Source organism: Dendroctonus ponderosae, unplaced genomic scaffold (assembly GCF_020466585.1).
Source record: "Dendroctonus ponderosae isolate FM_Combo_2020 unplaced genomic scaffold, Dpon_F_20191213v2 Dpon_F_20191213_7, whole genome shotgun sequence".
Lineage (NCBI taxonomy): Eukaryota > Metazoa > Arthropoda > Insecta > Coleoptera > Curculionidae > Dendroctonus > Dendroctonus ponderosae.
The window spans coordinates 3,571,145-3,585,618 of record NW_026018916.1 but is presented as its reverse complement, the minus strand read 5'-3'; the positions used below and the strand labels follow the sequence as shown (position 1 = coordinate 3,585,618).

At 38.6% G+C, this 14,474-nt stretch overlaps 1 protein-coding gene across 1 annotated transcript in view; it reads right to left on the bottom strand.

The window, feature by feature from the left end:
* The window catches only part of LOC109546236 (disintegrin and metalloproteinase domain-containing protein 10), a 37,587-nt gene extending 23,264 nt beyond the window's left edge, over positions 1 to 14,323 (bottom strand). The window contains exons 1-3 of the mRNA XM_019917129.2: positions 13,970 to 14,323; positions 7,800 to 7,935; positions 4,824 to 4,945 (exon numbers count right to left, since the gene is read on the bottom strand). Of these exons, the coding sequence (XP_019772688.2) occupies positions 4,824 to 4,945; positions 7,800 to 7,935; positions 13,970 to 14,078 (367 nt within the window). The 5' untranslated portion in view covers positions 14,079 to 14,323. The remainder of the gene's footprint in view (positions 1 to 4,823; positions 4,946 to 7,799; positions 7,936 to 13,969) is intronic.
* Positions 14,324 to 14,474: the final 151 nt, after the last annotated feature.

Here is a 14,474-nt window from a genome sequence, read left to right as displayed (position 1 = left end):
TCTGCGTGTGATCGGCAAACAACTGAAAAAAAATCCCCACATCTTGAATAATCAAAGTTCCGTTAAAAGCTTTCGAGTATGAGAAAGGAAAATATGGCGCTGTTAAGTTTCCACGAGGGCTCGCTCGAGTGGAAATAACTTTTTAAACTAGAGGGTTAGGTTCTCAAAGTGTCGTCAGCTAGGGGATTTATCGGAAAAGCGAAAAAACCAGCCGGTTTACTCCGCTTTACTTTGTGTTTATCTTTGTAAGGTCTTTCACGGATCAGAGTTAATAAGCCAACGTTTTCAGTTTTGGTTGTATTATTTTTCGCAATTTGCTTCGGCGAAAAAGCGGAAAAACTGATCTGGAAGCTCAGCGGAGCTGAGGGAAAAGAGCTGATGCACGTTTGGCTAATATACATACATTTTCCCAGATAACTTTGTTCCGGAAAATAATAGATAACGTGCTAGAAATTCAGCATTGGTTTTCAATTCACGGTGTTTTTGAAGATGCAGTTCCCAATAAAGCTCCTGTTCTAGTTTCTGCTGGAAAATCGCGGCAATTACAATCACCACTGATTGATTTCCTTGTTCGATTTGCTGGGCAGTTAAGAATGGGAAAGCCCGTATTTTCGCAGCGGTTATTTAACAATAAATTCGCCTTCGAACTGAACTGGGTGCACATAAATTGTGCGCTGGCTGCTCGATATCGCCGCAGTCTCTTCGACAGTTTCACCGGAATTATTTACAGTATTTTATGATATGTTTCTCAAGACTCAAAAACCTTGATGCGGTAAGAAATGTGCGGCAAACAAGTTTTTGTCGGGCGGTTTGTCTTTTTCTCGGTTTACGTCCCCATTCGCGTTTCCAGGCCATTGCGGCCGGTAAAACTTTGCATTTTTTATAGCCGGAAGATTAGCTATTGCGTGCCAACAGAAAGAAACCCGTTTAGGACATGTGCCACGTCAAAGAACCCATTTTAAGTTGAGTTGCAAAGGATATTTTTTCAATCCTCACTTTGACGCCAAAACTGAGTCATATTTTGTTGGAAAATTATCCCGAAAACCTTTGAAACACTCAACAGTAACCAACAGGCAATTTCTTTTGCTAAATCGTATCAGCCAAACGCCTTTGGATTGACTGGAAGGAAAAATAGTAAAAAAACGTGTGTCATACATCAATAAATTATGCAAGAATTAATTAAAACCCTTGTGATATGTTTTAGGCTAATCCTGTCGGCCACTTTAACAACTTTTTCGCATTAACACGAAAAACGCCCTTTATGTGTCAAATTAGGCGGCTTTTGCCGCCTGTTTCATAGTTTATGTATAACTTGTTAAAAGGCCAATTTTCTCCGCACAGATTATTTTCGGCCTCGTTCCGTATCGATTTTCAATGATGTTTCAGTTCACTTAGCTAATGAGATTTTGAAAAGCCCCGTCAGGACGATATATGACCCGATTATTAGCCAGTCGATGTTAATTCTAGCTTTTTCCATTCAATTGCAGCTCTATGGACGGTTTTTCATCTGGTGTTTTTGCGATAACTTTGCTATTTTGTGCTGCTCGATAAAACATGCAAATGTGAGGGACTGCTTGATAATTCATGGAAATAGTGCTCGTGGAAATTTGACTGTTTCTAACTAAGAAGCTTAGCTTTGGACAATTATTTCTGCAGCAATTGTCTTGACTCCTTTGTTCCCAACACTTGCCCTCAGAATTCGGTTTAGAAGCAATATTGATCCTGATGCATTTTAGCTTTGCTTTAAGGCAACTTTCCAGCCTGTATACACCCATAAGCCCCTTATCAGGAATATCCAAGTTTTAAGAGTTTTCCCGAAGACTAAGCTGGACGAAAGCAAAATGTATAGATCAAAACTGGTTGAAATCTGGTTCTTTTTGCGGTTAAAAGCCGATGCTCCTCATTAAAAGGGATGCCGAAATTAAATTTCTACTAAAAGTATTTGGAAAATTTTTATAATACGTTTATCTTTGAACGGGAAGACCTGGGGACGCTCATTTTTCTGAACAGAGTTTTTCTTTGACAGCGGCATTTAATTAAAACCGATCTGAAAATTCACAGAGATTTTAAAAATCAACCCTCAAAAACTAGAGCGAGTTTGATAAAAACATTATTAGACAAACAATTTCCGGCACTTCGCTCCCATTATCTGTTGTCTCATCCAATGAAAATTCTGCTTGAAGTTTTTCATCGGATCCGGAAAATTAATTCCATTAATTAGTTTTCCGGCGCGTTGATGGATTTTGCGAGGAAATTGAAAGGCCATTCGAGCGAAATTAATGTCCGATGATGTGAAAATATGTGATCGGAACGGCGGTGTGATTGTTGTGCATGATTTTCCCGGTCGGCTCGGAAAAATTACTTTATTAATGATTTGTTATCGCCCCCCAGCCTGTGCATCTTGATCGATACTCTAATGGTACAATTAATAAATTAAAACGCTGATAAATGGCTAACATTTCCCGCAATTATTTTAATGAATAACGCAACTAAAACCAGTGGCTTATCGTAAAGTTTTCCTGCAGATAATAGAAGAAGAATTTTAGTCGCTTTTGCAATTTTAATGCAACTTGGAAATACGTCGGACTAAAATGAGATCAAATTCCGCTAACCCGGATAGAACCCTATTTATTGATTGCTGATTCTTTGAAATTATCAGCCAAAGAAGGTTTTTCAGATGCATTTTTTTTATGTTTAATGGTCCCAAGTCCTTCCCTGCTTAGTGAATGCCTGCCTGCGACAAAGCCATCTAACATAGTGGCTTGCTACTTTTCTTTTACCGTAAAACGCTAATAGCTGGAATTATCGTAAAACAGCCCGAAGGATAACGCTTAAAGCAACGGCACGTTCGCGTTTTATTGGGGCTCAATTTGTACGTTTTTCTAGATTGACCGCCGCTGCATACGCGATTTGGGTGTTAAAAGAAAATTTACTTCAGCTATTTACCAAAATGTGCCCAGTTCTTCTTATTCTGATTACTTCCAATGCAACTAACCATCTTTTGGATGATAACGTAAGGAAATACGGTAAACCGAAGCCAAATATTGGAAAGATTTTGATATTTAAATATTCACTTGAAAGATAAAAATAAAACACGTTAAGTCAAGTGTTGCTTCTCAAAGGTTCGTTGGTGGACACTGTCTAGGTTCAACGGACGTAGAAATAACGTGATTTTTTCATCGATAAAAATAATAAATTACGTAAATATGGCCAAAAACGTACAATTTCAGAATAACAAGTTGTGTGAAACATTAAACAAAATAAATCAATATAAACAAACAGCAACTTGAAAGTTTTGCGATCGTTAGAAGACACTTTGCGCAAAAAAAGAGTTTTTTTTTAGAGTTTCATAAAAATCGCCAGTGAAGCAAATTTTGGTCGAACTAGTAAAAGTCAGTCTAAAACCGACGTCTATAATGCGCTCTCGCACATAAAAATTCGTTTCTTCCAAAATGAAGCAACAATAAATTTTAAATTATCAGCATCTGTAGCAGAAACTTGACTGAAATGGCACTGAAAGTTTTATAAGAATCACGCAAAATTCAGATTTTTGCCGAATTACCCAAAACCGCATCATCGCATCATCCAAACTAAAGCAAGCGGTTATTTGAAATTTTTGCCATCCATGGAAAAGATTTGGGTCTAAAACAGCATTTTTTTCCAACATTCGCCTGAAAACGGTTGGAGATAGTACAAACCGAAACGTTTTAGTAAGACAATGGAAATCCGAAGATCATTTTCAACCTCAATTGCCTTCAAGTTTTAAGAGAACTTCCATTAGAATTTAACCATATATTAAAAAAATAGAACGTTGCAGGCTACTCCCGATAAAACTGGCAATAACATAAAAAATAACATTTTAGAGCAAAAATTAAAGTATTTTGAACTAACACTGTAAAAGTTTGCAGGTGAATTAGATTCCAGCTACTTTACGACATAAGCTTTTACGGAAAAATATTGCAAAAATCCACTACACGTTCGGGCAGCTTTCCATTGAAAATCGGACTTCTTTTTCACATTCAGACCATCAAAAGCAATCGTTCCCATGCTGTTTCCTGCATATACGAAAGCTTAACAACTTTATAGTTTACCCGAATGGAACTTCTTTTAGAAGCTCGTGTTTGTGACGGAATTTTAAAAGTTGAGCTTTTGTGCCTCAATTCAGATTCATATGCCGTGAGCGGCGCTGTTGACATAATGTGTTAGCAAGCGGTTTTGCTTGAAAAAACTGCAAAGTGGAGCTGGGAGGAAATGTTTCTTTCGGGAAAAACTGCTCGTCGACGCTTATTAATAATGGGTGAATTTCCCGCGCATTTCACCGATATTTATAACCATTCCGGTCTCTATTAGACTAAACTCATTAGGGCCACCCCATTTGACTGTGCATTTCAATTTAACTTGATTTATTCAACTTCACTTTTAATTTTAAAATTATTTTTCTCCAATACCGAGTGTCTTATTTAAAGTTGATGGCTCAAACAGCACCCTTGCGATGCGTGGATATTTTTCGAGAAGACCCGAAACATCCCTTATCGCATCGTCATTTATCCGAATTCGCAATTAACGAAAGCAGACTTGGCATTTATGAATCGGAAAGATAAATTGGATGAACAATAAGGGCGATTAGGGCAAAGTTGGCGAAGGTCCGTCGGTGTCAGGGTGCGGAGCCCTTTCTAATTGTTAGCGATCCTTTCCGCAAAGGCTTTCCACTGTGGTGCGCTTTTACGAATTACTGAAACTGGTATTAATTTACAAGTGTTTCGTTTTCCATCAATAAGTTGGGGTAATTTCACGCTCGTTGCTTGTGTATTTGCTATATTAACCTTCAAGTGTTCCAGTGTAAGCCACTCCAGTATCGAACTTTACTTCGGCCCGATTGGTGGACTGGAAAATCACATCGGCAGCAAACAGCGATCGGTCCGGGTAGAGCAGCAACTTGAAGACCCTGAAACAAGAGATTGCCATTGTCAGATTGCTGGATTTTTCCAAAGCCTGCCAAAAGAATCGACAATCTAGTTAATAAATTAGAGATGTCCTTTCCAGGAAAGATACTGGCCACTTAAGTGGATTGACTCTGAAAGCCTCCGGTCGGAAAAGAAGTATTCTCTTAATTACAAATCAAGTGCCCGGATTTGAAGACGTTGATTGGGTAAATCGATAGAGAAGCCAGAGCCGGAGCAATTTACATCGACGACATTTCCAAGTTTATCTGACGAGATTTTGGCAACGCGAGATGATCCTGATTAAACTTTAAGGATGGCTGCCGCATCGACCTCGAGCAATTAGAGAGGCAGAAGATGAGCGTGTTCTAGACTTTCCCGTATTCAGGTTTATTTTTTGAAACATTGAATTTTTCTCAACTAAAGACGGTGAGCATATGGGTATATAATCTGTATTTTTACAAACTTCTTGTTGGGTATTTCGCCTCAAAAATTACCTTTAATTTATTTAATTTTTTTAAATTTTTATTCAAATTAATTTCTTTACTAATTGGAAATTTCTCTTACAGCTTGAGCCTAAGTGTGTCGCAGGATACCCTCTAGGTGATAGTTCTTGATTACATTTTTTTAAATAATTTGTTCTTATTGCGAAATGGGAGCACTATTTATCAATCTGTAATAAAAGACGTGAGGAAATTCTGTCTTTTTTAAAGACAAACATTTTTCAGGCGAAATACCCAACAAGAAGTTTGTAAAAAAATAAATCCGCCTCAACAATATAGAACTTATATATAATCTGTTATTGTGCACTGTGATTCAAGCGTATTGGACGTGAAAGATTCAACGCAAAAGTAATCGAATATGTTCCATCGGCTTAAAATATTTGGTAAAGTAAGTAATTAAAGTTTACGCCTTAACCGGTATTATTTGTCGCAAAATGCTCATCATCACTAAACGCGCATTTAAGAAGATTCACAATTTTTCGACACTGAAACTGCGAACGCAGCACGACACGAACTAAAACAACCACATAATTAATATTCAAAGAAACTTTGAGGGAAATTTCTATATGGCGGCCATGTAATATTCCGGAGGCCTCTTGCGTAACGTCTGTCTCCGGTTCGTACGTCGCATAACATGTAGAACTTTGCGAAGAAGACGAGAGCGATATGGTTGATGGTTTATTTAACATGTGTTCGTGTCGAGTGGAAATTCAGCATTAATTTTATGCGTGCTAATCTTCCCCGGGTAATTGCAAAGGAAACTCTAGGGAAAACTGATGAAAATGGCCGCCCTTACCTAGGGAGCCAGACTCTGTTGGTTTACATACAAGGGAGAGCTAAAAGTTAGCAATTTTTTCAAGTTAATCAATTTTTTTCCGAGTGCCCATGAACTGGTTACGAAAATGACGCCATTTCGGACCAATTAGGACGTCTGAAAAGCGTGGTACCGCATGTGGGTGACCACTGGTGTGAAGAACCTCTGGACTACCATCATTAGCAGGGTTTAATACACTGAAACGTCCGTGGAAAATTTCCGATTTCATTCATTGAATTCGGTCATTGTTCTTCCAGCACCAATAATCACAACAAAGACATGCAGCCGACCTGATTAATTATTCCTGGTGTGTCGCTGCTGATGTTGGTTGTTGCCCTCTTAATGCACCATCAGCCTGAAAACAATTTACCTGGCCAGCTTGATGGGCCAACTGTAATTCGGAGGAATTTAAACACCCTGAAGCCGAATAGTTAAACTGTTCATAAAAGTTCCAAAATATACGCACAGCAGAAAAACGGCCTCGGCAACAAACCATCCAACGGCATGTAGGGAGCAAGCAATCAATTTTCCATTTCACGTTCTCATTTCCCGGCCAAATTCGGGTCTGTCCCGTTGGAAAACTACGGCCCAGTCTTTTATAGTTCCATCTAGGCAGCAGAGGGACACAGTTTCGTTTTTATGGGGCGAAGGAGTTTTCCAGAATCGAAATTGAAAATCAGCGAACGCAAAAATTCAAAAGCAACTTTTACGCCAGATTGCGTGGACGATTTTCCGATCTATTCAAATAAACATGTCCTTAAAATGCATCGAAACTTTTTCCATTTGCCACAGTTGCAATCGGTCCAAACTTTCCCGCACTCTCCATTCGATGGCGTTTTCTCCATTACTGTGCTTATCTGAAGAGACAGAGCTTTGAATCAAAAAGCACCTTTTTCCCCAATGCAAATCATTCGGAGTAAACTCATCCAGTTGGGTCGTGGTTACTATGGTTACATCAATTCGGTGTCGAGTAAGCCTAAAGGTAGATGTAATGAGGGCGTTTACTCAGTCGCATTTGCGCCTCAAAGAGAGCCGTAAAGCGACGAAACTCTCTAAACTAATTACACGTACAATAGATTAGATAATTTATGATCAAGGGCGGATCCCTGCATGTATTGCACGCCTAAACGAGGGCATTTTACAACGAAATTCGAGTCGGTTTAATCGCGCCCCCCTAACCCGAATAAATTCAAGCTCCGAGTTCCAGTTTGGTCTATGCAGACAATTTAAATTTTGGTTAATGGATATTTATATTACCAGAGGGTAGTTGGGAAAACTCCTGAATTCAAGACTGGTAAATGTGTAATCGATGCTCGGCAAATAATGCCAGCAAGTTCCAAAATGGAAAACTAACAATCGGGTGGGATACCGATTCCCGATGTTTTCCATTACATCTTGCTTTGTGCAGCCTGAATGGAACTGATATGGGAATTGGGCTTTCAGTAGACAATGCGGATGGGGATTTGAGCCCACTATCCACTAATATTTATCAGTTCCTACCTTCCAGCTGTGAAACTCTAGTTTTTATCAGCAGAAACTCACCGGTTGTGCCCTTTCACCTCCAGTCTAATTGGTCCTTCATCAGCATCTCTGCGAAGCCTTTGATGCTGCTCCAGCAATAAGGAAGGATCGTAACTGGCAATTTCATAGTGTTTAATCCAGGAATTCAAGTCGAAACCTACAAACAAAACTGGCGTTAGTGGCGTTTATTGGATTGTCCCTTTCAAAGCTTCAATAGCGGTTTAATGTTATTTTGCTGTGTGGAAAAAACGAAAAACTGTATCCAATTTGCTATGCTTCGTTTGTTTGTTAAACAATCGGCAATTGTTTCCGGGTTTTCATGTTTCCTATCCGAGCAATGACCAATCGATGGCCTTTTATCACGGTTTTTTTTCAATTTTGTCGATATTTTTCGGTTTCAACACAGTCATTGAATAGGGGATTTTCAACGATTTAGCACACCATCGAGATGCATGGGAAATTTCGAATGCAAATCCGGCATTTCGAAATGGTCTGGAAGATAATGCGAATTTACAGTCCTGGCGGGAGCTGAAACTTTGCTACAAATTTCTCTGGATTCGAAACAACACGGCTTACTGGGGAAAGTTTTCCTCGGCGGTTTTTCCGCTCTTTTTGGGGAGTTTTCGATAAAAATCATCCGGGGGCGTCAGTTTGCGAGTCCTGGAGCTAAGGAGAATTCGAAACTTGCATTATCCCAAACTTCTCAAGGTGCTAAAGACGAATCGCACCAGAATAATCAAGTAGGAAGGCCATTTGTGAAGCGTTACTTACGCCATTTTTGCGCTGGTAAATGGCTTTGCAATTTTTTTGGAAAGCAGGAAAACCGCAAACTTTTGTCTACCTGCTGGTTCATCGATCTGAGCCTCAAATAGCTGCGTTGTTCAATTATGAGGCAAGATAATTTTCAACTTTTTAATTGGGATTTTGCGAAGTGATTAACTCTTGCTTGGTCAACAAATACGTTAAAATTTTGCAAAAAGCAAAGTCGCTTTCAACCAGTTTCCCCGCAGGCAACCTTTGCGACTTGAACAGTGGGGATTTGAACCAGACTCAACTCAATCTTTCTGCATATAATTTCTGACAAATGTAGTCAGACTTCTAGATGTAGGTTTTTCAGTTCAAAAAAGCTAAAAAGGGGGTACATTTTTGTAATTGTAAAGGACAAACAAGAGCAATTTTTCTAAACTCCCACCTCTTAAGTAACTTTTCCTTCTTTTTGAAAAGTTGCTCTAAAAAATACGCTTTGCAGCTCAAAGGCAACAAATTTTGAAAAACCAAACAGTTAAACGGTGAAAGTTTAGGAAAACTGCTCTTTGGAGGCAGATTTTTTAAACTTTTTAACTCATTAACTGTTTGTTCTTTTTCACAATTTGCTCATACTTATATGAGCCTTTCCATTATAATTTGGATTCGATTAATTTTGTCTAAATTTTCGACCTTTAATTGTCCTTCTTCAAAAATTGCTCATATTTAAATGCGTCTTTGAGCTACCTTAACTCCAAGATAGCATTTTTGCACATGAAAATATAGGCAAATTAAAAAAAAACTTTTTTCTTTAATGTGTTTCCCAAGCGGCAAAATCTTTAACTCAAAGACATAAATCCAAACCGAATAATCCGGACAGAAATTAATACCTTTATCTCAGTGGGGTTTTTATTACTCCCCAGTTCTTTTTATCGTAGCCGAGCACTTGTTTTGAGGAGGGGGCTGTTTTAGATCAAATTTATGCGTTCGGGCTCTTTTGTGTATTTTAATCGCAAAATAATTGTTTTTATTATTTTCTGCCTGTCAAGGATAATAATTTATTGCCGAAAGCGACAGAAGGAGAACGATAAAGCGGATTGGTTTTGGAGATGACGCAAATGGGGCTAATATAATCAAGACGGATGGAAATGTATGTCCAAGAACTGTTCCAGAATAATCCATTCAGTCCCAGCTCAACAGATTGCGGTATGATTGATGGCTTCCAACTGCTAATCAATCGAAAGTTTAAAAACTCTTTTGTTTTAGAGCTTTTGCCCCCAATTGATCCTCTGCTTCAGTTTACAACACACGTTTTTCAAAACTCTCTCGATTGTTGCGTGTTTACTCTAAGACGAAGCCCTGGAACAAAGCAATCCCAGCCGGAATTTGCCTTATAACAATTACGCTTAAATCCTGCTTCTACTAAGTCTTCCACAGCGACTTTGTCCTGTCCTGCTGCCAGATCTTTGGAATTTCCGGCCAACAACGCACACAAACAAACCCTCCCGAAGAAAATCAATACAAACGGACGGCACTGTACTGTGCTCCCCCCATATATTGTTTTAAGCTTTCCGAATACATAATGCGCCAGATATCATTGTGGAAAACGTGTCTTTCCGACACTGTCGCTTGGAAATGTTCCGGATCGGTTTGCCCAGTTAATGGAAGAAGCCATCAGTGGAGGAAGATGAGAAATGTGCTTTTGTCTGCAATAGCTGAAGGATAGCACAATGAGAGATGGGTGTCCAATGGATGGTTTTGATATAACAGGGATAAAGTATAGTTTCGGTTGAAAATGTTCGGGGCTTCGGTGTATTTGTTACCAACAGTTTCCGGTTGGGACAAGAATTGTTTTAACTCGTAGGTTTGGTAGATGGTGAGGAAAAAAATTGATTGGGCGTAATTTGGACAAATTTGCATGCAGGATTTTAAAGCCTTCCTGTTGGCCATCGGGAATCTAGCATTCTACTGCTTGTACTCCCTCCTATTAGAAGAGTTTATCAATTTTTCGATAACTCATAGTTTGGCAACTTCGAAGCGCATTTTTCACATTCGATCAAGAACGTTATGTTTTTGATGCCATAAACTCATTTCAACAATAGATTTTTCAGATGCAAATTAAGCGATGGTTTTAAACAACTTTTGGTCCATTTAAAGTGGTTTTTGAGCATGGACGACCTTTAATCGACAATATTTTCCTTATACTAGACCCAAACACCAATTCAATTCTCGCAAAATGCGTCGAATTCTAAATCGGTTTCATATCAAGGAGGCGAAGAACAAAGAATCCAATGAACACATCCGAAAACATGGTGGAACCTTCAGATCCAAAATAATCGACAGTTTTTATGCAAAAAAATGGAAACAGTTTAATTGCCCGAAAATGTTACCACAACATTTAACGTTTAATAATTTCCAGTTGGAAACAAATATTCGTTGCTGGTTCGAGATTCATTGAGGAATAAAAGTGCTCTTTTGGATTTTTTGCTAAAAAGCACAGTTTTTGATTAAAAAATTCAAACCGTCGAATTGTGCGAAAAAATTAACGCAATATTTAACGTTTGATACTTTCAAGTCAGAAAAACGATGCATGCCCATGGTTTTTCGGCAAATAAAAATTATTTTCTGATTGTAGATTAAGTTGGGAACAAAAAAGCACTTTTTGGCTTTGTTGCTAAAATGCTCAGTTTTTATGCAAAAAATTGGAAACCGGTTAATTGCCGGAAAAAGTTAACGCAAAATTTATCGTTCAGTAATTTCCAGTTAGGAAAATAATGCACGCGATTGTATATTTTGGAAACAAAAATTTGGGAATACAATTTTTGGTGTTTTTTGCTAAACAGCACAGTTTTCGATTAAAAAATTCAAACTGTCGAATTGTGCGAAAAAATGAACGCAATATTTAACGTTTGATATTTTCAAGTCAGAAAAACGATGCACGCCCATGGTTTTTCGGCAAATAAAAATTATTTTCTGATTGTAGATTAAGTTGGGAACAAAAAAGCACTTTTTGGCTTTGTTGCTAAAATGCTCAGTTTTTATGCAAAAAATTGGAAACCGGTTAATTGCCGGAAAAAGTTAACGCAAAATTTATCGTTCAATAATTTCCAGTTAGAAAAATAATGCACGCGATTGCATATTTTGGAAATAAAAATTTGTTGCTGATTCTAGATTCATTTGGGAATGTAATTGCTGTTTTTGCTGAACTGGACAGCTTTTGACCAAGAAAAATTAAAATCGTTGTTCATTTTTGCGTTTTTTTTGAGAAAACTCTATTCCTAACCGACGATTTTTTATGGCAGTTTCAAACACTTTATGTGCGAGCTTTATTACGTCGAAAGCAATCGATTGAGCTCAAAAAATACGAATGTGAAATGTGTTGATCGAAAGTTTCTTAAGGCGTAGTGGTGGATTTTGGTGAAAATTTAAATTCTCGCAAAGTGCGTCAAATTTTAAATCATCTTAGTCTCGAGGAAGCCTATAATCCAATAAACTCATTCAAAAAAATGCTGGAAGCTTCAGATTCGAAATAATCGAACTGTTTGGCCCATTTCAAGCGAATTTGGAGCTTTAACTGGCGAAAACTTCTTCATTGAAGACTCCAACGCTCTGTAAATGCATATGAGGAGCTTCGTAGATTAAATCGTTTGCATTGAGCTGAAAAAACACACATGGGAAAGTTGATTTTTTTATCTGTTGAAACTTTTTCTAAATAATTTTTATTTAGGGGTCTGATTGGCATCATCTGCAAGATTTCTTTCTTGCTAACTCATCTTTACTTTCAAGTGGCATATTAGCATTTTCCAACAGTTCTTCATCATTGACACTTGTTTCCATTTCCGATATTGCTTAGGTAAACGTAACGAAAGTCCAAAAATCGTCTATAAACTCGCACAGAACAACTGCATACTTATAAATCTGGAAAAATAGATTTAGTCGACCGATACATAAGAAATAACAAACAAGAAATAAATGACCATTAGATTAATGTCGTTTTCTTTATTATTCCGAGCAACTTTCCCGAAACATCCTACACCAAAGTGATAATTAGATATAGTGGTTTTGCAAACATATAGAAATCTGGTCGACCTTCGCGTTTGAAAAAATCTAGAACGGAAAACGGAATATTGGAGTAAATAGCGGTCATTGCAGGACTGGCTCTTGCATGATTCATTGCATGGCGTATCAGACTGAAAATTTCACGAAATATCCAAAAAATCCGTTCCGTATTGGCCGATTTAGACCCATAGTCCTGACAGGTTCTCCCCTACCTCAGATCATTAAAGTACCTACTTGATTTGAAGAAATTACGCCCTACGCCTAAAATTTTAATCCGTGTCCAACGTATAAACGGGCTCCCCCTTTATGATGATTTATATTGGGGACTCTATAATAGGCAAACTTTAAGGGCCAAGAAGCCGAGCTTATGTCACTTTTATTGATTGCCCCTATTTTGAATGGAGACAACCAGCTTCGGGCTAATTAATTTCATGGCAAGGATGTACCTGCAGCTCTCCATTAGTCTTGCTTACCAATATCTTACCGACGCCTGGCGTCAGGGTAAGCCGAGTCATTAGCGTTATGGCGAAAATTAACTTTGAAAGTGATGGCACTTGCCTAGACCAAACGGCCGAAGGTAAATCGCAAATTCCATTGTTAAACGGGTATTTGTCTAATAAAGTGTTCTGGGCCAATATCCTGAGCGCTGATGTATGTATGAAGAAAGAATGGAAAATTGCGGAAAACACTGATTATTGCAGGCTTGCAGCCTTGACTAGACAATAACATCTTCGCGGTCAACACCTAACAATGATGGGAATTTGGAATCCGGCTAAACGTGAAGGTTACAGTGTTTGGGTAACATTTAATTATTACTTCATCAATTGTTTCTACTAAGTGGAAGACCTCGGCAGACTTCCGAGCAAGCTCATAATGCTGGACCGAATGGAAGCATTCGCTAGTTGTAATTTTTAAATTAAACCTGAGATAACCGAGTCCTCCACTCAGGCTGCAGGAAAAGCAGCCAACGCAGCTACAAAAGGGATTGAAGTAATTTCGCGCAAAAGAGGCAATTTAATTCGAGCCGTCTCAGGAATGAAAAGCTGTAAAATATGTGTAAAATAAGCCGTAAAAGATAATGAAAAAAGAACACAAATTTCGAACATACTGCATGAATTATCTATTCCCTAACGGGGAATATTAATGATTAATTCAGGCTCTTTGCGGTGTCCAACTGGAAATGTTCCCAGAAAGTACCAGCAGGAGACCAAACACAGTCCTCTAAAGAGCACTGGGGCAAAATAAAAATTCCTGTGACAAGTAAACAGTTGAATATTCATCCTGATGCTCTCAAATGGTACTTTGGCGTAATTTCAAGCAGTTAGGATGAATTTTCCATACTGATTCCTACCCGGAATGGGTAAAGAACGAAACAATTCTCATTTTACCTTGGCGCGGTTGTTTAATAGGTAACGGTGATGACTGGGCCCCGTCCCACGACCATAATATGGTAAAAACCCAACACGCAAAGTACCACGCTATGTCTTTTGGAACCATCGTAAGCTCGCGGAAAACGGGAGCAAAGCGACGCGCATTTTCGCGATTATTTTCCGGGTCTCTGGAGGTTTTTGGGCATATTTTCCGGCAGGAAAAACAGCAGGTTTTCGAGCCCGTTTACGAGTGGTCGATGGATTTGCGCGGCCCGCGCGTGCACGAACGAAGACCGTGGAAAGTTGACTGAAAACTCGACGATGGTGACGGCCACGATTCCGCTACCACTGTTTTTCTTCTTTGGCTTAGTTTGATGGTGCCACGCACGCCTGTTGGCTTCGGCTAATCCGCACAAGAACAGACCGGATTAGTTTGTTGTTTTACATGCAACAATTTGCATATTAAATTAAACCAATTAGAAAAACTAAACTCAGGACGCTCCAGAGGAAAACAACTAAGTTG